Source organism: Pleurodeles waltl, chromosome 10 (assembly GCF_031143425.1).
Source record: "Pleurodeles waltl isolate 20211129_DDA chromosome 10, aPleWal1.hap1.20221129, whole genome shotgun sequence".
Lineage (NCBI taxonomy): Eukaryota > Metazoa > Chordata > Amphibia > Caudata > Salamandridae > Pleurodeles > Pleurodeles waltl.
The window spans coordinates 850197204-850218242 of record NC_090449.1 but is presented as its reverse complement, the minus strand read 5'-3'; the positions used below and the strand labels follow the sequence as shown (position 1 = coordinate 850218242).

General features: G+C 40.9%; 1 protein-coding gene across 1 annotated transcript in view; it reads right to left on the bottom strand.

Moving 5' to 3' along the window:
- The window catches only part of TRDMT1 (tRNA aspartic acid methyltransferase 1), a 152285-nt gene that overhangs the window by 41654 nt on the left and 89592 nt on the right, over positions 1 to 21039 (bottom strand). Inside the window, exons 4-6 of the mRNA XM_069211548.1 lie at positions 20367 to 20438; positions 11835 to 11900; positions 9022 to 9091 (exon numbers count right to left, since the gene is read on the bottom strand). Coding sequence (XP_069067649.1) covers positions 9022 to 9091; positions 11835 to 11900; positions 20367 to 20438 — 208 coding nt within the window. The remainder of the gene's footprint in view (positions 1 to 9021; positions 9092 to 11834; positions 11901 to 20366; positions 20439 to 21039) is intronic.

Genomic DNA, 21039 nt, shown 5'->3' with positions numbered 1-21039 from the left:
ATTGAAAATCAAAAAGAGAAGGTGAAAGGTGGCAAGGGGCAGGATACTCCTACTCCTAGAGATTTTAAAAAACTCCTTTTTTAAATTTTGCATTGCCCACGGATGTTGAGTTGGCAGACTGTGTGGGGGCAGCTCATGTAGCAACCCACCATAAGCCTGGGACAAGCATAACTGAAGAATGCAGCTGGTTCTGCCTACCAGTGAAAATAAAGATGCCTGGTCATGCTAAGTGCTCTAATGCTGGAGTCCCACAATTTCAGAAATAAGTAGGAATATGCCCACTCACAAATAGCTACACCCAGCCAGCAATGAGAGTGGGTGCAGTCTTTTCTCAGGCAAAAGGGCTCTATCTTTGCGTTTGTGGACCATCACAACCCTGGATCTCACCATTGTTAAGAAGTCCTTCAATGGTAAGGTGATTGTCTTCAGCTCCAATATGTTCAAATACATATATGATTTGTCCCCATAGGCCCTAATGGGGAGTTCACCACAATATGCACTCCTCCTACACTCTGCTAAGTCAATGGTGTATGCGCGTGCCGAACAGGGAAGGTAGAATGGGCACCCCAAAAGAGTTTACGAATATGCTCTACCATTCAAAGGCCAGATTTAAAGATGAATTGGATGGATTGTATTATCTTACAATGGTCATCTCTAAGACAGTCCAAGTTGTCCACAAGACAGAACTTCAGGGAGCAACTGTAAAATTTAGCTTGGGTTACCATCCATATGTAGGACCCTTAAAGTCCCTTAAAGTTGCTTGAATCACCAGGCTGTCATGATCTTGTTGGGCCTGGTTGATGGACCTCCTTTTCTGGAAGAGGGAGGAAAGGCTTCAGGAGGATGTTGTCATGAATTACCTCACATAGTACATCCTCTTGGAGAGTACCTGCGAGGACTCTGTTTATTTCACTTACAATCCAAGCTTCTCCAGGCCTCTAGTTTTAAGGACAAAGACGACTCTGCATTCTCCATGGACATCACTTGAATTAGACAGTCATCTATGGAATGTTTGTAGTGAACCGTCTCCAGTCACAGGAAAGTCCCCACAGGGGTGCCCTTTACTGGGAGTGTTGGTCTCTCAGTGTGAAGTGGAGGCACTTTCAGTGGACCTGAGTGACATGCAAATGAAAGTATGGGCCCTAAAGATGATTCCAGAACATCCCCACAGTGCTGTCCTCAGATGGCACTACCTGGGCCAGAGTAAACATTTTGAAGTTAAGTCAAGAAATTGGTTGAAATTGTAAAAAAAAAAATGTTTTAAATGGAGCCATCTTTGTATTTCTTTTACAAGGATGTAGTGGGGGTAGTTTGCCTGTCTCTTGTCTGGTGTCTGTGGAAAGGGAGGGAGGACCAACTCAAGTAAGGGTTTGTCAACCTCCTTCTGAAGTACTTTAGACGCTACGTGGGGCTGAGGCAGCCTGGATAATGGTGGCCATGGCACCCGAAGAACAATACTGTAGAGCTTAGAACATAAAAAAACATTGTCATACTTCACCACAGGGTCTCTTAGAGGACCTTTATATCTTCTGTAACACTTGTCCCATGACAGTAGTGAAGGGAAAGAGGAAGCAGCAATGGAGGAGGTAGAGCTACAGTTGAGGCAGAAGGGCTAAACGTTGGGTTCTGGCTGCTGTGACACATATGTATCCTCACAAATTTATCTTAACAGGTGCCCCACTTAAGGAACCACTGCACACCAATATACATCACTAGTAACAGCAAGAGCTCTCCCTCAAAACCCAGGGGGTAGGGAAACGGACATCAGAGGTGCTAAAGAAACTGCAACATCAGTAAGATGTCCTTCTGATAGAATGAGTCTTTGAATGTGATAATCCACCATCACAAACAGACTTCCCAAAATGACCTGGTGCTACTGCTCAAACTCTATTCCCAGCAGCAACTTCTGCGTAATGATTATCAATCCCTCTTGGGAATAAGAGGAAGGTTACACAAGTGCAGGGCTAGTTTTATTCAGAAGAAACCAACAAGGACGGGTTTCACTGGATTAGGAGTAGAGCGGTCAAATATAGGATGGAGCAGGAGTGGGAGATAGGAAGGAAGATGAACTAGGTAAACTCTCCCAATGTGGGAAGGAGAAATAAGGCAGGAACGGGAACACGGTCAGACAAACCAAATTACATAATGAGTCAAAAGCAGAAGCAGGTTTGGGCAACAGTAACAGTAAAGCAGGTTGTCTCTCGTACTGGGGAAACAGTTGAAAAATTGTCTTCCTACAGCAATGATTTTCTGTAAGTATTCCCCTGATTACTAAGTAATTCCAGATGCCTTTGTTTGGTGAGTTTGTTAGATACACAGGTTCACAAAAGAGTGATGTGCTTAAAAAAGCGGACCTTGGGCCAGATGTACAGCCATTTTGACTTGCAAATCGCAAATTGTGAGTCGTAAAACAAAATGTACAACAGTGTCAACCACACTGTTTGCGATTCTCAAATACGTAGCAAGGAACCTGTCTCATCAATATTCATGAGGCAGGCCGCAAATTGCGACACATTTGTGAATGGCAACAATCACAGGGATGGTGGCCTGGTGGGGTCGGCAGACCACCAGGTTGGACAGCTTTGTCAATAAAGCATTTTTTTTTTAATGCAGCCCGTTTTCCCTAAAGGATTAATGGGATGCATTTAAAAAACAAATTAAAAAGTAACCTTTTAATTTTTTCAGAGTAAGCAGTGGTCCGTGAGACCAGAGCCTGCTCTGAAAAAAATATTGGTGCCCACATTCACAAAGGGGAAGGGGTCCCTTGGAGACTCCATCCCATCTGCGAATGGGTTACCATCAATTTGAAATTGGCGGTAACTGAGATTGTTTTTGGACCGCATTCACAGTCATAAAACAATCATACATCGGCCTGCGAGTTGCAATTAGGAAGGGAGCACCCTTGGAACACCCCTTCCTAATTGCGAGTCGCAATCTCTATTTTGCAAGTCGGTAACAGGATACGGACTCACAAATACTTTGATTTTGTAGTGTGCGACCGCAAATATGGCGTTCTACATCTGGCCCCTTGTGCGCCAGCTGCTTTCAATTCACTACATACTTCCGGTGTAGCCAGAAGTTGCCATGCTGTCCGGACTGCCACCCCCCACAACACACACACAATGTCTATAGTCTGCACTGTGATCTTAGATCTTCCCCAGTCAGGTCATCCCAATGCCACTACTTCCCATGTGATTCAGTTGTGTAAATGAGTGCATATGCTTGCACTAAGTCAAATCCTGCAGCTGGACACATAGGACTGTGAGAGTTGTGGCAACTCCTGGTCCAACTGCTCTTACTTGGAATTACTAGAATGGAACCTGTCTACCATGCCCACATATCTAAAGGAAGGGTCTGCTAGGAGAACATTTTCTGGGAACTGTTTCCGTAGGAGACTCCAGTACCAGACAGTTTCCTCATGGACCATGACCACTGTGCCAAGTCCTGCCATTCTAGGATGTGGAGCAATAGAGAAGGCAATGGCTGGGTCATATACTCATTGGTATGATGTGACTCCAGTGTCATGCTGACTGATATGGTTGGAAGTCAAGAGTAAAACTGTACCTTATCAGTATCCCTTCTTCTGCTTTGTGTCTCTTGTGCTTCAGATGGGAAACTGGGAGCTCCTGAGCACTAAGGGAGACCTGCCTCCTGCACTTCTTCCTGTGCCCAGGTTCATCACTCTCTGACTGGATAGTGCTCGTCTGCTTAACAGCCACTGACAAAGCACATGTGCCAGGCTCCATCATGGAGGCAAAGGAGTCAGAAGAGGGATCTAATCTATCAGTCAGTGACTGTGAAAAAGACTGCCCATAAGAGGAGTTAAGGGAAACCCCACCATGCAAGCCTCTGGAGACAGCAGTGGGTGAAGACCAGTCTTTTGTTCGCAGGTTTGCAATCCTAGGAATACGTGGTCAATCAGGAAGGAATCTCAGAGTTTAACCAAATTGGAGAAAGGGTAGGTGGGTCGCAATGCCCAATGTTTCCAAGATCATGACCACCTTATACTGCGGGAATAGGCCTGCCTGTCTCTCTACGTAGTCAACCTGATTGAACCAAAACTGGTCTGGGTTTGCTTATGTTGCTTGTAAAGGGACCTGCCATGGCAGTTTGGAGTGAACTGTTATATGAAGCAGTACCAAGATTATTTTGCACATGGCTGGCCCTGTCTAAAGTGGCATGATGGACAAAAAAGACAATGGACTGGAAAGTGGCCATGAGCAATTACCAGTAACTAAGATTCAATCTTCCTTTTTCAATTGATGTTAAGTTGGGGAAGCGGACTTGAGATCAGATTCTTAGCAGTACATTAAGATATTTGGTATGAGTGTTTCCTAACTACAGATATGCATGTGCAATTTCTTGATAGACAGACCCCATATGTAAATGGAGTCATCATTTCATATAAGTTGCAGTTGGCTGCTGTTGCTGCTACAACACTTGGCATTTAATGCATACTAATGAAGCAGAGTTCCCACTGCTTTCATTGGCATTAGCATCCGAGAGCCAAGTGAGAAAGGGACAAAGGACATCCAAACTTCGCCATAGCTAGCTTAATTCAAGCAGCATTTAACCAAGGTCTGCTTAAAGTTCACATCAATGGAAATGTTGCAATTCCATATACACCAATGTCCATGCAGTGAATAAATATTCTTGTGCGTACAGCACATACAGGGGACATAGTTGTTCCTTGTCTACAATGTGCTATTCCAGCATGAGTCCAAAACCTGGACCAGAATTAAAAACAGGGAAAGAAAATTGTAGAAGAGCACGAAACCTGGTTTCTCACTCTTTGTGCCTGAGCGGTGAGTCCGGCTTTGCCCTGGCCATATTTTTTTGCCTATACACCCACACAACAGCCATGTCTGCATGTCACTGGCCTTGCACACGATAAATGTAAAAACTTTGCGATTACGGTTCTTGAATCCTAAACTTTGCTAAAGTTGCTATGCTCTGGTTTGAAGGTGAATGGGCAGCCCAAGGCTTTCTGTCAGTTTTAGACTGTGTATGTTGATGTAACCTTGACTCACCATTAATTATCATTTAAACAAGCAGAGTAAACATTTTGAGGCGTTTATGCAGACATAAGTTCTGAAAATCAAAACTGTTCAGGATCCCTCATTCACATGTAAGATGGAACGCGCTACAGGTATATACACAGAAATATATGAATGCAGAAATACAGAGAAGGGAAAATCAGAATCGAAATGTAACTATTTGTTACATAGGGGGATACATAGTTTGATATTTGACTATCTGGAAAAGGTGCCTGGTCACTTATGTATACACAGAGCTGAACAATAAATAGTGAGCCTGTAAATTAGTTAGAATACAAAGTGTATTCGTGAATTTTAGCCAAAATACCATCTAAGGGAATTGTTGCTCACATAAAGATTGCCTCACTTGGGTTAATATTAGAAAATCTACACCCAGTGAGATGATATTTTTGTAAACAATATTCAGGATACAATATTTCTGTTAGACAATATGTTTCCTAACAATATTCTCATATACAACAGTTGAAAGCTTACTAGAGAAATTCACAAAACACTGCATAATTTTGTACATTATGCACACATGTGCAAAAGCATTCCACTATGATCCATTCCAGCTAAGAGCAGCCATTTTCTTGGAATAAATTCCCTATCAAACTTTCCTTTGTTTACAGTTGATTAAATGGATGACATCTTGATCAACAGACTTGCCGCCCTTCTCCATATCCCACTCTGGTTTTCTTGTATTCACAAGAAACTAGTAGGGTTAAAACATCATGGTGAATGGAGTTCAATGCTTCACTCAGAAAGGAGAACGGAAACATGTTCTGCGCGGAGGTTCATTACTAGTTAATACTGCTTCCCAGTTCCTATACTCTTCATTATAACACAGTAGTGAGCCATCTTCAATTAGTGAAGAAAATCTTGCCAAATTAATTTGGCATTGTTCACAGAGAGAGTACAATTATGGACAAGGCATTACTTGATTCCAAGGACGAGATGGCTATACAGGGCCAATTCACAAAGGCATTTAAGAGTATGTGCTTCACGTACTCTTAAAAGCCTTTGTGAATTACTCCCAAAACCTCTAAAATGGAAGTACAGAAATCCACAGAGGCCTTTTGTGGGTTGATCAGGGAAGGTCTCGAAGCAAGGGAAAACCTACCAGTAGCAAATATCTCTGAGGCGGCATGGGTAATGCATTTGAATTGAATCTTCAAAGACACAAATGACCCCGCCCACAGAGCTATCGCCCTCTAGTGCTGACACTGGAGTCGGCAGCAGCAAGTCTCGCATCAGCCAGTTAGATGCGTTCACAAAACACAAAATAAGAGAAACCATAACAGGCCTCCACATAGGAAAGGTGCCAGGCCCCAATATGATCCTTCCAGAGATGTATTTTTCTTGCTGACGCGGAATGGTGGGTAGAGACTCTTGTAGAGGTTTTCAAGGCAATTGAAGTGTTTAACCGCTTGCCTGTTTCCAGGCTACATATTATTATTGTTCCTTCATTTAAGGAAGGACATAAAGATGACCCAAAATCTTAAAGAACAATAAGTGTAATTGATACTGACTGCTAAATCTTTTCTAAATTAATATTGATGGCCCTGAACGAGTGGGTCAGAAATAAGAAAATCTTTATACCGATGCAAGGAGGCTTCAGAGAAGGACTGTCTTCGATTGCCAGATCTTTACTTTCCTACATCTAATATATAAGATCAGCACAGTGATGAAAATGACCTTGCATGTGGCATTATTAAAATTTCCACCAGCTTTTGATTTGGTCCAGAGAAATCGCTAATGGAAAAAACTGAGTTTTCTGGGAGAAGAGTTGGGGCTCTTGTCATTATTCCAAATGCTATATTCAGGCACATCCACCCAGGTTAGTTTTTGCGACAAGGGGCATATCAGCAGGACACTATATACCAATAGGGAGGTTAAGCAGGGCAGCCTTTTGGTGTCACTCTTGTTCTCCCTCTGCATGAATAATATATATTAAAAAGTCATGAAAGAGTCAGACAATGTTCCTTCAATTAATGGCTTCAAGGTCTAGCCCTCCTTTGACTCAATTCTTATAGCAAAAAACACCCCAAAGCCCAGCAATTCCAGCTCCAAGCCAGGGAAACCTACTGCAAGACAAATAACCTGATAACTAACACCAACAAAAGTAAGATAATGTTCAGGAGCAAGTGTGAAAATAAGTTCTCGTGTTTCATCAACCACGAGAAACTGGAGGAAGTGGCAGCCTTCAAGTAGCAAGGTGCTATAATTAGCAAAAGATTCAAATGGAAAACCCATATACAAGCTAATGTAAGCAACAGATAAGCAGCATCAAATACAGTCTTTAAGATGGTGCACAAGTAGTCACAAGTTCTCCTGTTTCATCAATAAAGTTTTCCTAGCAAAAGTGGGAAGTCAAATTTCCTTTGTCCATTGAACAAAGCTTGGAAGGAACATTTCTCCATGCATCCAAAATCCAGTTGTTATTTCAATGGAACAAGTAAACAGAGACACTGGGCATCCCCCATCCTCGAATGTTGCCACGCAAGAGGCTAAATGCCAGAACCAACAAGCAATCACTGAACTTGAAGCTTCAAGAAACAATCATCATTTTAGGAAATCTACAATTGAGTTGTCATGCAGGTCTGTTCCATCCATCTCTGAACGCTCAACAATATCTTGCTTTGTTAGTGAACCACAGGGAAAGAAGACAGTTTGCCTTAACTTGGGGAGGTGTGGGGGCCTGCTTTTAAATGTAATAAAGAAGAGAAGCAGCACTGCAGTTTCACACAAATACCTTTGCTTCAAAAAAGAGGACATGGAGCACTTTATGCTGGCCTGCAGTTCTTATGGCAAGATCAGAACCAACACTATAACTAAGATCCTATGCAAACAGCACCTTGGAAACAAAGTGGATCAGATATTCTTTTCATTGAGTGACCTTGCGTGCCATGTGACCAGGACAACAGGCTTATACGTAAGGCTCAGCTGGAACATTTGCACAAAAATCCAGGATGCTTCATATTAACACTTTAAGTGTAAATGCATGCTAAGCAGTTTCGTTATCTCGTAAGCCTATATGGCCCTTAGCCTTGTTTTAGAGTATACTGTATTTCTTTATATCTATTTAATTGCATGTGAAAGACAGCTATGTTTTGTTCTGTGGGCAAAAAGCACTTTAATAAAATTCATGTCTACAGTGGAAGCATTTAGGAAATATTTATAGAGAAATAGTAGAAACAGAAAGCACTGTGGCCACACTGCCCATTTCTCCAACAGGGAGTGAGACATTTCTGGTACAATCCGCATAATATGCTTTTGTGAATTGACAGGAGATGTAGTCTAAAGGCCTGAGATGCTGACTTTGGAACTAGAGAACTAGGTTTGAGTCCTGGCATCAGCTCAACTTGCTGTGATTGTGTGAAAATCACTTAATCTCCCAGTGCATGAATGACATGTTTTTTATTTTATTTGTATTCCTGGAGGAATTAAAATAAAATGAAAAACATATCAATCATGGCTAGTCTGGACTATTGTCTACTTCCATGGTGTTGGATACTAAGCAAATCTAGTTCCAAGAAGCAGTGAAGCAGTTCACAGACCACCTCAAGCATGATATGCCTCACAGAATAGTACCAAGGGGTAGCTGAGATCTGATTACAGAAACATGTATAGGGTTGACAATATAACGGTGAGATTAAAAAGGGGCACAATGGACAGACAGTTCACTTTATTATGCAACACATATTTAATTTACACCTATATTTACAACTTTCAGTACAGGGAGAAGTGATCTGCCTAAATTAGAACCCAGGTCTACAATTTCACCACACCAGTTTCCATTGATTTTTTTCTCTATTCAGGTGTTGATTTTTTGTGTGATCACCATTTTTGTGGACGGTGTCTTAGTAAGGAATAGTGAGATGTACATAGAGGTGCCAGTCATCACACAGTGCATGATTGAGAAATTTGGACGTAACCACTAAATCGCATTCCGTATGTACTACGCAAAAATTACATAACTCACGCAAGTTGGAGTTAACAGGAATTCTTGATATTGATATCCACACTTCTCCAATGTCTGTATCAAGGCATCCCTGCAACACAAATATAATTTTACACATTTATAGAGTGCCATTGTATACCACTCCATGAACAGAAGTGTGTATGGGTTATGGAAAAAATATTTTACGTAACAAAAAGAGGTGTGGTGAGTTGTTTGAACACTGGACATATTTGTTCTTCTCCACCCTATGGAGAAACTGCTTTGAATAGTCAGAAATCATGTGACACCAAGTGAAGGACAGCACAAACTAGATCCCCGCTAGAAGGCTGAGGGTCTTTACAAGCTTCCTCCATGGATAGCAGGAGGACGGCTGCCAAGTGGTGGGAAAGATTCTCAAACACAAACCAAAATTAATCAATGAGAATTTCTAAATTAATTTTTACCACTTGTAATCACTTTGAGTAGCGTTTCATTTTAAGGGTTTTTTGCCTATCTCTGTCATTATGGTGATTAACAATAGGCATATCAGTTGCTGGCCTGGCTCCAATAGGAACAGTTGAGCTGAAACTGCTGGCAGCATCCCTTTTTCATTGGATTACAAGTAATCCCAGATGTGCGTCAGTTTTGGTGGGCCTCATTAGTGAGGTCCAGCTAGAGTCACTATCTACAAAGAGCAAAGGGACCTGATAATGGGCACATCCATGACAAGTGTGGGGCGGGGGAACCTATGCAGAAATTCCTGTTCCTCTTCGGAGTGGGGAGGGCATTTAGTGGGCATAGGTAAAGTAGAACCTAGTTGCAAAGGACATATTTGCTCTCATATTATGGAACTAACATTGACTAATAGTCTTGAAGATTTAAAGGAGCCATTCAGTGTTGAGACAATTCTCTTGCAGTTCTTTGGTACGCATTGAAGTCCAAGTGTAGTATGCAAAACAATACTAGCAGCTCTGCTTGGAGGTTTCACTTAGAGGCCCTCATTAAGCGTGGTCCATTAAAATACTTTCTTTTTCGATGCCCCACAACTACCATTACTGGCAATCCCAGTAATTCTTGGGGTTAGAAAATGTCGAGATTACAAGATTTTGGAGAGTAACACAGAAAATAGCGACAATTGCTGCATTTTTTCCCTCTGTTTTTTACACAGAGAAAATTAAAATTTATAATCACAATTGGTCTGGTTTCTACAATTACCAAGCCTATCAGAATTTATGGAGCATTAGCAATGAGGGCTTAGTGCATTGTACGGGAGAGATACCACGTATAACTTAATTATTTTTAGACGTGTGTTTACATGCACTACACACACCAAGACTGTGTAGTTTAAACTGTGCTTCCAGGGTATTTTCTACTTGTGCCGTGTGGACTGGAAGATGTGCTTCCCACTTTGGTCTCCAACCTTATCTTCCTATCCCATTTCTATTTCCCTTCACTTCCTTCTCCTCTGTTTGTCACCTCCCTCGGTGTGCTTTTACCAATTCCTCATTCCTCCTGAGGAGAAATAACCATTGATAGAGACCCTCTTTAAGCCATCATTATCCATCAATTGTGCACTCCATGTGATTGATTGGCAGATTACCTTGTGAGAGAGAAGCTAAGTCCTCCGAGCAAGCACAGTGGCTGCTGTCTGCTGATTCTCAAGCAAATGGCTTTTGGGAATGCACTGATTCTGCTCCTTTCATGCTGTGGCTGGACTGGTAGTGGTGGTTTTTCTGCTGCCTGAGGAGATGGGCAGTCAGTCTGTCAAACCCTAGATCGCACCCTTATTGTTTTTAAGGTCCAACTGCTTATCCAAACCTTAGTGACCCAGAATTATGGCTTACAGTCTCAGTCCATAGGAATTCTTCCTTCATGCGGTCACAGAGCCAAGGAACCAACGGCCAGATGTAGGTATATATGATTTGGCGACTCGGAAATTGCAAGTCGCAAAATCATATGCAGAATGGTGTCCATGACACCATCTGCGAATCGTAAGGCCCACCTCATAAATAATAATGAGGTGGGTCGCAATTTGTAACCCCCTTCCGATTCCCTGCACTCACAGGGATGGTGGCCTGCTGGAGACAGCAGACCTCCATGTCTGTGACTGCTTTTTTAAAGGAAAACGTGTTGCAATACAAAAGAAAAAATAAAACCATTTGGTTTCATTTTTTCAGAGTAGGCAGTGATCCATTGGACCACTGCCTACTCTGAAAAAATATTTTGGGCGACATTCCCTTCCCTTTTGCGAATGAGTTAGCACCCACTTGACATGTCACAAAGCAATTCTGCATCGCAGTGCGAATCGCAAATAGGAAGGGAACACCCGTTCCTATTTGCGAGTCGCATTCCCATTTTGCAAGTCGGTATCGACTCGCAAAATGGGAATGTGCATCGCGATGCCCGTTTTGCATGGCGCAAACTGCGAATTTCGCAGTTTGTGCCATGCAAAACGGTTGCTACATCTGGCCCCAAGTGAGAATATTAGCTGTGCTATATAAGCCTGGCCCTGCCAAACCTGGGTAATTAACCATTGTAAATTAGGGACATTGTATATTTTTGAATCTTCTCAAACGACACACACGAGTCTGCATTTGTGCATTCGTGTGAAATTATTTGCAAACTGTGCTCCGTTGAGGTTATATCCACAAAGTCTAAACGTAAAGAAATAATTTTATTAAACTGTAGATCAATAGCCAACGATTTTCCTTTTTTCATGGCAAAAATCTCCTTTTTTATTGTTAGTGTTCCAAACGTTTATCATCCTCATTCTAATTATGTTGCAAATGTGGTTAATTTTGTTTGCTTTACATGAACACAGGTTTAGACTATTATCGAAACAAAATGCACAGTACCTGGCAGAAGAAGCTTCAAAACCTTTCACATTTTCCAAAAGGATGTACTTGGGCAGTTTCAGTAATCTGAAGAAAAATATGCATTGACATATAGTCAACAACGATTGTCAAATAAGCATTTAAGTTTGGTTTATAGTCTTTAACCTTACAATTACAACTACAAATCAAAACATATTCACTAAAAGGCAGTTCATCTCTTAAGTCAACAAATGAAAAAACAAATCACAAAATACACCATGTCTAATTCAAACCATGCAGTCCAAACATATCCTCTTTATGTGCTTTTTACATGCTGAGGGGCTAGCTCACAACTCTAGAGCTAAGCTACAATTTTAGTAAATTTGGTCTTTTTTAAGATTCACAAGCATTCCAAGAAATATCGGGCATGAGGTATGAAATGTAAGTAATAGGTTGGTTCACAAAATTCTAAATCGTATGTAGTGGGCCGAAATGCGACCCATCTCATTTATGTTTGTAAGATAGGCCGCAAATTGCGACTCGCTAAGATTGGAAACCATCACAAGGATTTAGCCTGCTGGGGTCGGCAGCACACAATGTCAGTGATCGCATTTTACATTTTTTTTTAAATGCATCCTTTTTTCCTTAAGGGAAAAGGGGCTGCAGTTAAAAAGAAACTTTTTTTTTTTTTAAAAGAATTGGAAGTGGTCCAGTGGACCACTAACTACTCCCCAACAAGCTTTTTTTTAAACATTCACAAAGTGGAAAGTGTCCAAAATGTTCTCCTTCCCGTGGCTGCCTGGGTTGCCACCTCCTCTAACATGTCGTTAAATTCTCAATCTTTTGTGCCCGGATTTCAGGCACAAAACATTGATACCTATGATACCAATTCGGTAGTTTGTAAAAACACAGGTACAGCCTCTTCAGACGTCAAATCGGTACCCATTCAGAATCACATTTTAGGAGTCGGGAAAACTTTACTAACTACTAAAATGGTTTGGTACATGGATAAAAGCTTTTTAACGGTTGCAGACATCGAACTGGGGCATTTGCAGGCAGTAAAATGCTCAGTACATCTGGAAGCAAGTCTCACACTGGACAATGAAAGTAAATATATTTCTGGGTATATGATGGCTGCCTACACTGTTACTTCTTTATTCCTACTCATTTAGTGCATGAATTAGTATTTGTATGGCAGCTTCGTTCATACGTTCCTTTAACTGTGTTATTGCTTATTGTGTTGTCACACCTCACCCCCTATGCATATTCTCAGGGAACTTAGAACTGCTGCTCAGACCAGTCACCCAAAGGTGAGAGGCAGATATCCCTAGGAGAATGGCTTACATTGCTAGACTCCCTGATCAGGTAGTCAGAGCTCACATGAAGACAGATTCCCTCCTCTCCCATAGGCTCCCTTTTAGATTTCTTACATACATCATGCTGCCTACTGGTTCAGGCAAGAATAGCCGAAAGCAAGTTATCATTTGGAAAACATAAGAAACCCAGGCTACACTTGCATTCAGATCATCTCTATGCCTTGGTATCAAACTATACATGAGGGGTAGAAAGCAATGGTGTAAGGCACCAACCCATCACAGGCAGGAACATGCAATGTCTGATGGCCACTGATACAGCTGAAGACTCTGTTCGTTCTTTTTACTGAAAAATAATCTATAGTGGTAATTACCAGGTCATGATAACAGCGGAAGAGGAACCTAAATCGTCTTTATTAGGGTTATCAAGTAACAACAACCATAGCAGTAGACAATAGGATAAAACTGATGTCAAGACATAGTTAAATTTAGATCATACCCATTAATTAACATTTCCCAGGTGTTCCAGTTAACTTGTTGCGGTATTATTGCCAACTAAATAAAACAAACTGACTAGTGACATTAGTTCAAGTCTAGCTGATTAAACTGTATTAACAGTATAGAGTTCAATAGAATAAGTTAGGTAGTAAACGGATAGCAAAGGAACAGAAACCCAACTAATGAGAACTAAGTAGGCTGCAAAGATACTCAGAAGATAAAAGAGGTAGCTAGAAAAACGATAGATGAGTACTAAGGCACAAAGACCCTGGGAGCCGCCAGGTGGGATTTGGACAGCTTTTGCTGGCCTATGGTATGTGTGCAGATAAGGTTAATGTTATGCAGTTTTGTCCGATATGGTAACACATGGTAGAGTGGATTTAAACAGACAAGTTGTAGCAGGGAATGTTTTGAGCCTGTTAGGACAAAAGGGTTCCTTCCTTCTGGGGAAGATACGAGGGGCAGCCACAGTTCATCCCATTTGCAGGGTACAGGATGTCTAAGGAGACTATAAGCCTCTTCTCTGGAAGAGCCTTGCTGTCAGCAATAGCCCAGTGTAACAGGGCACAGCCACATTCAACTAAGGAGGGGGATGGGTTAAGTGCCATTTGCTGTGATGGTGCCCTTAGTCTGCAAGAATGCAGAAGCAGTACCCTGTAAGTGTCTGTGCCACCCTTGGTTTGACAAAAAAGCATGAAGGAGAGGAAACGTATGACCCAGAGTAATGTGGGCGGGCCACTACTCACACTTGGCTGGGTCTACTGTCATTCAGCGTTCCACTTGAGGCACCACCTGACCATGCCAGTGCCTCATGGACACCCCTAAACTTTTTGCCTTCCTCCTCCTACTTTGTGGTGGATTTTTGCTTGTTGGTCTTAAGACTCTTGCCCTTTACCGCTGCTAGCCAGTGCTAAAGTGCTTGTGCTCACTCCCTTAAACATTGTTTGATGGCATATATCTGAGTGGCATATTTAATTTACATATATAAGCCCCTTTCAAAGTGGTATACCATATACTAACCCTGCAGCTCTTATTGTGCCACTCACTTAAGTATCAGCATAAAACTTGTCCCAGGCCTTTCACTGCAGCCTGATGTCCCACTACCAAGTCGACTTGGCATTTAAAACCCTTTGCTGAGCAACTCTCCTTTTATTATATATAAGTTACCCCTAAGGTAGGCCCTAAGTATCCTGTAGGGCAGGGTGCTGTGTAATTAAAAGGTAGGACATGTACCTTTTAGTTTTATATGCCCTAGTACTGAAAAACTCGAAAATTGTTTTTTCACTACAGTGAGGCTACCCCTCCCATAGGGTAACACTGAGAATTCCTTATTAAAATTAGTACGTTGTTATTCCTAAACCAGAGGTTGTAGAAATGTCAATTTTGGTATCTTTGAACCTGTAATGATAAACCCTTTTTAATGCTAAAGTCGGATTTTTCATTACAAGTTTGATAATGCCACTTTTAAAAAGTTGGCATTTTCCTGCCCTTTGCCCTCTGTGCCTGCAGCCTGCCTAGGTCACATGACTAGGTGCATCTGACAGTTGGGACTTTGTGAATTCACCCCAGACAGTCACACAATAGGGGGATTAGCTGAGCCTTAATTGGCCATTAACTGACTCGACGGGAGCAGAGCTAAGCACAGCCACACTTGCAACTGAATATTCTGGGCTCTGCCACCACAGAACAGGCTTAACGACCTTGTATTGTCAGTGAAGTAACTAGGGGCCAGGGCGAGGGAGGAGGGGGGGAGTAGGAAATTCCTGGAACATCAGAGAACCTTTCTGGTAACTTCAGCCAACTTCTAGGAGCAAGGCACCAGGGTATTAAAATAGGGTTCTCAATCCTGCTCCTCAGTTCACTACTGGACTTTTCTCTGTTTTTTTAAATTGGTTTGGGATTTGTATTGTGTTGTGTTGTGTTGTGTTGTCACTGTATAGCTGTTTGTGTACTGCATAAATACTTAACACATTGCCTCTAAGCCTCACTGCTTATTGTGCCAAGCTACACAGGGTTAAGCACAGCTTACATTTTTGACTTTTTTGTGGTTCACCCTGCAAGGGACTGTGGCTGCTGCTTGACCAGGGCTCACAACACAGTCAACCATCAAGGCAATCTCTCAAAAACAAAAACACAAAGTCTTCTACAAACATAAAGTCCTCTCGAAATGTATCCTAACTGAATTGAATTGCAGTTTAGTTGAATTTAAATGGCACTTTCTACTCTGAGGGTGTGCTTGTCTGAAAGAGTATGTGTCTGTGCTGTGAACTATGTGGTTGTGTTTTGATGTCAAGAAGGAGGACCAAAGTTTTGCTTTTATTGTACTTTCATCTCTGTACCCTTCCGTGTAACAAAGCAAAAGGAGTTAATGATTGGAGGCCTATGCTTATAAAGTGCTAGTGTATGAATGGAGACAATGTGTGTGAATGCAACACGGCATTGTTTTGGATATAGAAGGAAATGGGACATCCCCTTGTCCCAACCAGAAACTGGGCAAGATAACTTTCCTGGGTTTAGCTGAATATGGTGCCCCTAATTATGAACGCTGCTCCTTATTGATGCCTAAGCACAAATACTAAAAGTAGGGTTTGAGCTACTGGCATGGACAGGTCATTCTTAACCGGAAGACTTCCTAATGTAGCTCTGATGGTCTTGTGATAAGTTCACACAAGTCTTTGACTGGTTCTCTTGAGACCACAATTGGTCCTCTTGTATGTCATTTACTTCTGATGGTATCTGCTTTTCAAGATTGAAGGATTTACATGGACAATCACATCCCAACTTGCCACACTCTTCTTGCACAAGACTGCATTCATTGATACAAATATTACCTGAGGTATTTGACTCCACTTGGATATTTATGGCCATACCATGTAGTTACATTCAACAGGCTTCTTTTTTCCAGCTTTATACAAGACAGTACATTAGTCCTGATAAGACCCTTTCTCTTCAGCTTTAAGATATTTTAAAATCAACATTTATGTACTGAAACTGCTTAGTGTTATAAGACACTGAATCAATGTATACGTTACTGACTGCTTCTTGAACAGAGCTTATTTGCATTTCAGAAGATTAGATGTGTGTGTGTGATTGTTTTATATTTTTTCATGACTTCACTAACTGCTGTGCTGTATGCACATTCTTAATGTTGCATTTATTGCACTAGATAACATGTAAATACAATGTATTGTCATACAATGTATGACAATACATGGCAATAGCTGGTCCTGCCTCTCTTTCTGTGACTATATATAATGTCATATGTTACAATTAAATTGCCACCACACGTAGTGAATCCCAGGAACCACTATTTAAGTTTTTAGGTGTTTTGGTGTCATGCATATATGGTGAACTCTGTTCATATAGTGTTGCTACAATTGTGTAGTCGCGCTTAGGCATGTAGTTGTGCAGTACAGCTGCACAAGTGGCTGTACCTACATCCTCAAGGTGAGTTGTTGTAGTTTTGTAAGGCTGTGACCATACATTTTCCGTCGATCATTGCCTCTTGGTGATTGCAAGTGGAACAGTCTGCTCATTTTTAATCATCTTGAGGAAAGCAAAGTTTTTACTGCCTTCCTGAATGTCTGGCGGTCCTTGGTTTGTAATGTCTTTGCCAATAGTTGCTTCTAAAATGGAGAGATGGTCAGAAGTGATGCCAGCCTCGAGTAGAGAGCTGTCTTCTGTAAATAGATTTGTAGCTTTACTTCGATCAAGGATGGGTCCCAGCCTTACATAGTCTTCTGGGTGAAGCAGAAAATATTTAGGCCAAATGTGTGGCACCAGAAACAAGTATAACTCTTTGGGAGCAGGTGGGATAAGGTACATGAGGGAAGATATAGTAAAATAATTAAAACCTCAGGTATAGCCAGTACCCGTAGTCAAAGCAAAAGAGGACAAGTGACAGACTCGTCTAGAGCGTCTGCAGATCTGCTGCAGAGTTGCCTATGGGAAATATACGCTTCTTGTGAGTTTGTTCACTTGGTGGACCAATGAAATACTGAAAAGCACCAGCTACTTAACTTTTGAAACCAGTGATATGCCAAGTTCCTGGAGTAGATGTTCATAGCCTGACAGTGCTTGCTTTCTCTAAAAAGGTAGAATCTTTGTTTTGGACGAGTTACATTTAGGTGGATTCCTCAGCATCCACTGGTCAACTGGTATCATGAGTGTCTAGTTTTAAATTAGCTGAATGTTGATGTATAGGTGTAGCATGTTAGTGTTCTTGACTACCAAGAAACACTTTCATCTCTAATTTGTAGTAAATTTAAATTGGTCACAAAAAATATTAAGACTTCCAATAGAGAGGACTTTACACAAAAACAACACATTGGAGGAAACCAGCACACAAGAATTTTGCATAATAGTTACAAGAGCTGATTAAAGTATCAATCACTAGAAGTCAACGGCCATTAGTGGATGCCTGGATACAAAATACATTTTTAATTCCAGATGGAATGCTCCATGTAGTATGAGGTTCAACCTGAAGTAGAACAGAAGAGGAAAGGACCTTTTATTGGGAATATCAATAAATAAAGTGAACGTTTTTACTGCGATGCATGAGAAAAATCAAGGTCTTGTACATTAAAATTACATGCAGACATGGGTTTGCATTTTGAAATGAATTAGTCTAAGCCAGTCAATCAAACATGCTTTTGTCTTGTCCATCTGTGAATACTACTTAATGTGGCAGTTCTAGAGGGGAAAGATAAAGGGGAAAGATAAATGTTAAGGCGCAAGTGGGACGGAGGGGATCCATTAGGCACATAACATGTAAGTGGCAAAAAGAGTAGAGGTGAAACCATTGATATGTATATGTTATCTGAAGCCAGTAAGAAAATATTTAAAGTGCACCAATGCTCTATTGAATACCCATCTCCCTTAACACAGGTGTGGTAAAATCATTAATTCCAACATACTGAAAAAGATTACAAGAAGAGTAGACAGAGGAAAGAGGGAACCTCTATCTTCTACTGCCACAAAAGCATATTATGTTGCAAAAAAAACATTTGCACCCTATAGCACAGACAAATGCAAGGTCGGCATAAATCAAACGTGTCACTGGATACTAAAAATGCCTGTAGTTGCAACCTCACACTGTTAGACAGATTTGATATGATAGGTAGACGACTGCAGAAAGATTATTAAATTCAAATGAAATTATGTCTTATTTCTAAGAGGAAGAAACCATGACACCCAAAATGGTTGGATTAACTATTTTGGTCAAGAACATCACTTAATAACAGAGAGGGGGTGGACTGAAAATAGAGGGGGAGCACACTGGTGAAATACACACAAATGGCATGACCTTTAAGTGAAGGATTATGTTGGTTTTTGTGCTTAGCCTAAATGAGTAGAACCGATGCCTTCTGCAGATTTAGCTTTAAGAAATTGATAGACATCTAAGTGTAATTTCCTTTTCAGGCAAGAGTAAATGATGAGTACGTCTTTGATTTACATTGGCTCTCCTCTATAGCTTCTATCATAATGCTTAAGGAGTTCAGTCAAATCAGTGGCTTTAACAGAAGCAATCAGTAAAGCCTGGCACCACAGACAAAAGATGCCCAAGCTTGGAACAGGATTGTTTGCTAGAGTAGCAGTTGAAATTGGGTGTCAATCCACAATGGGCATTTGGGGGGAGCCGCAGGTATCCGAACTCCTCATGGCCAAAACAGAATATTAATTATATAAATGTGATATGGAAAAGGCACTTAGAGAAACACTCTCCAAAATACAGCCTCTCTTAACTGAAAACTAGAAGCCTAACATTCAAACCAGCATTCTTACCCATAAAATGTCATATAGATACTCACAGCAGCACAACATAACTCTACATGTAACACTGAGAGCTCCATTACGAAGTCCACAGGTTTGTGGGCATTTGCTTCACCACTTCCTGTCAGAGTTATCGGTAATAAGCATATCAGTAACTCCAGCTAGGTGAGGGTACTTGCAGGTTACATGGTGGGTCCTGTGGTGTTCTTAAAGAAGAGGAAGTACTGGAAGTTATTAGTACTTTTAGGTGCAATTCTGCTGGTAATTACTTGTTTTTGTCTGAAGTTTCACATGACTATTTCATCTGGTTTTAGCAGCTGAAATTTCTTGGTGAAACAAGACGGATCCATAGTGTTCCCGCAGATCTCAGAGTTTCGATGAGGCTGGCAAGGCCAGATAATGGCTGCATTAGAAATACAAGGCCACTTGTAATGATGGCCTGAGGCTTTTGAGGTACCCAGAGAAAGACATAACAATTGTATGGGGTCTGAAGCAGCATGTCTGATCACATAGGCAACATCAAGAAAAACAAAAAAGACAAAACTGACTGAAAATGATCTGCTGTTTCAGGGAAAATGCATGAACATAGTCACTGTTCTACAACAAATGCTTTATGTTTCAAAAATTGGAAATGTATTTCATTGAGTTTCAGTTAGAAGTAGTTATCATACACTCAGTTACTTGAACATCAGCAAATCAGGAAATTTCTCTACAGTATTCTCAAATCAATCTGTGCCTGTTCCTCTGAAGCAATTTAAAAAAAGGAAGATAATTACAGGGCTGGATAAAGGCATCACTTGACAATATGATGGTGACTATTGTTAAATTCATATTTGGACCACTAAGAGTTATAGAAAATTTGGATCTAAAAATTATAAAGGCTGACAAAGTTGAAAGTTCAAATATTTATCTTGGCTAGCTCACATAAAATGACAGGATAAAAAAGGTTTTCAACCAAATGCCAAAAATATCTATGGACGATATACTCTACCTGGGAAGGATGTCAAGGATATAAAGAAAACTTTTGGACCTTGGATCCATCACATCACCTTGTAGACCAATTCTGTATAAAAAGGAAAGAGACAACAGGTTCTTGTTCTTAAAAGTAGCAACAATATTGTGTTGAACACTTTTTGTAAAATACTTAGCAAACTCTAAGTTAGAGCTAGATGGCATGTTATCACAATAATACAAATTGCAAATTATCAAGTCAGCAATATTGTAGCATAAATAATGATCTGGGCTAGTAAAAGGAAAGAAAATGCAACAGTTCTCCCGAGTTGCTTATCATCAGCATCAGACAATGGTAAGCAAGAACACTGGAAATATTGAATAGCTGGATTGTGCCTCTATACAATGCTTGAACTCAATAGTAGGAATTCAATCATGTTTATTGATTGACACAGAATATTTTAACACTCCAGCATGTTTTGTAATTAAATATATTTAGGTTTTTCCTAGCTATTGACCATCCAAAAACATACTATTTGACATCAGACTGCAACAACATTTCTTTTTCCTTAATTAGTTCGCTGACAGATGCTGCTCGCTGATGCCTGTCTGCTTGAAGGGGATAAGGAACTTTTTTCTCATTGTCTCTCCTCTTGTAGGTTTCACCCCTAACACGGTTTCACAAAGGTAGTGGAAGGAGTGTGAACTGGTTT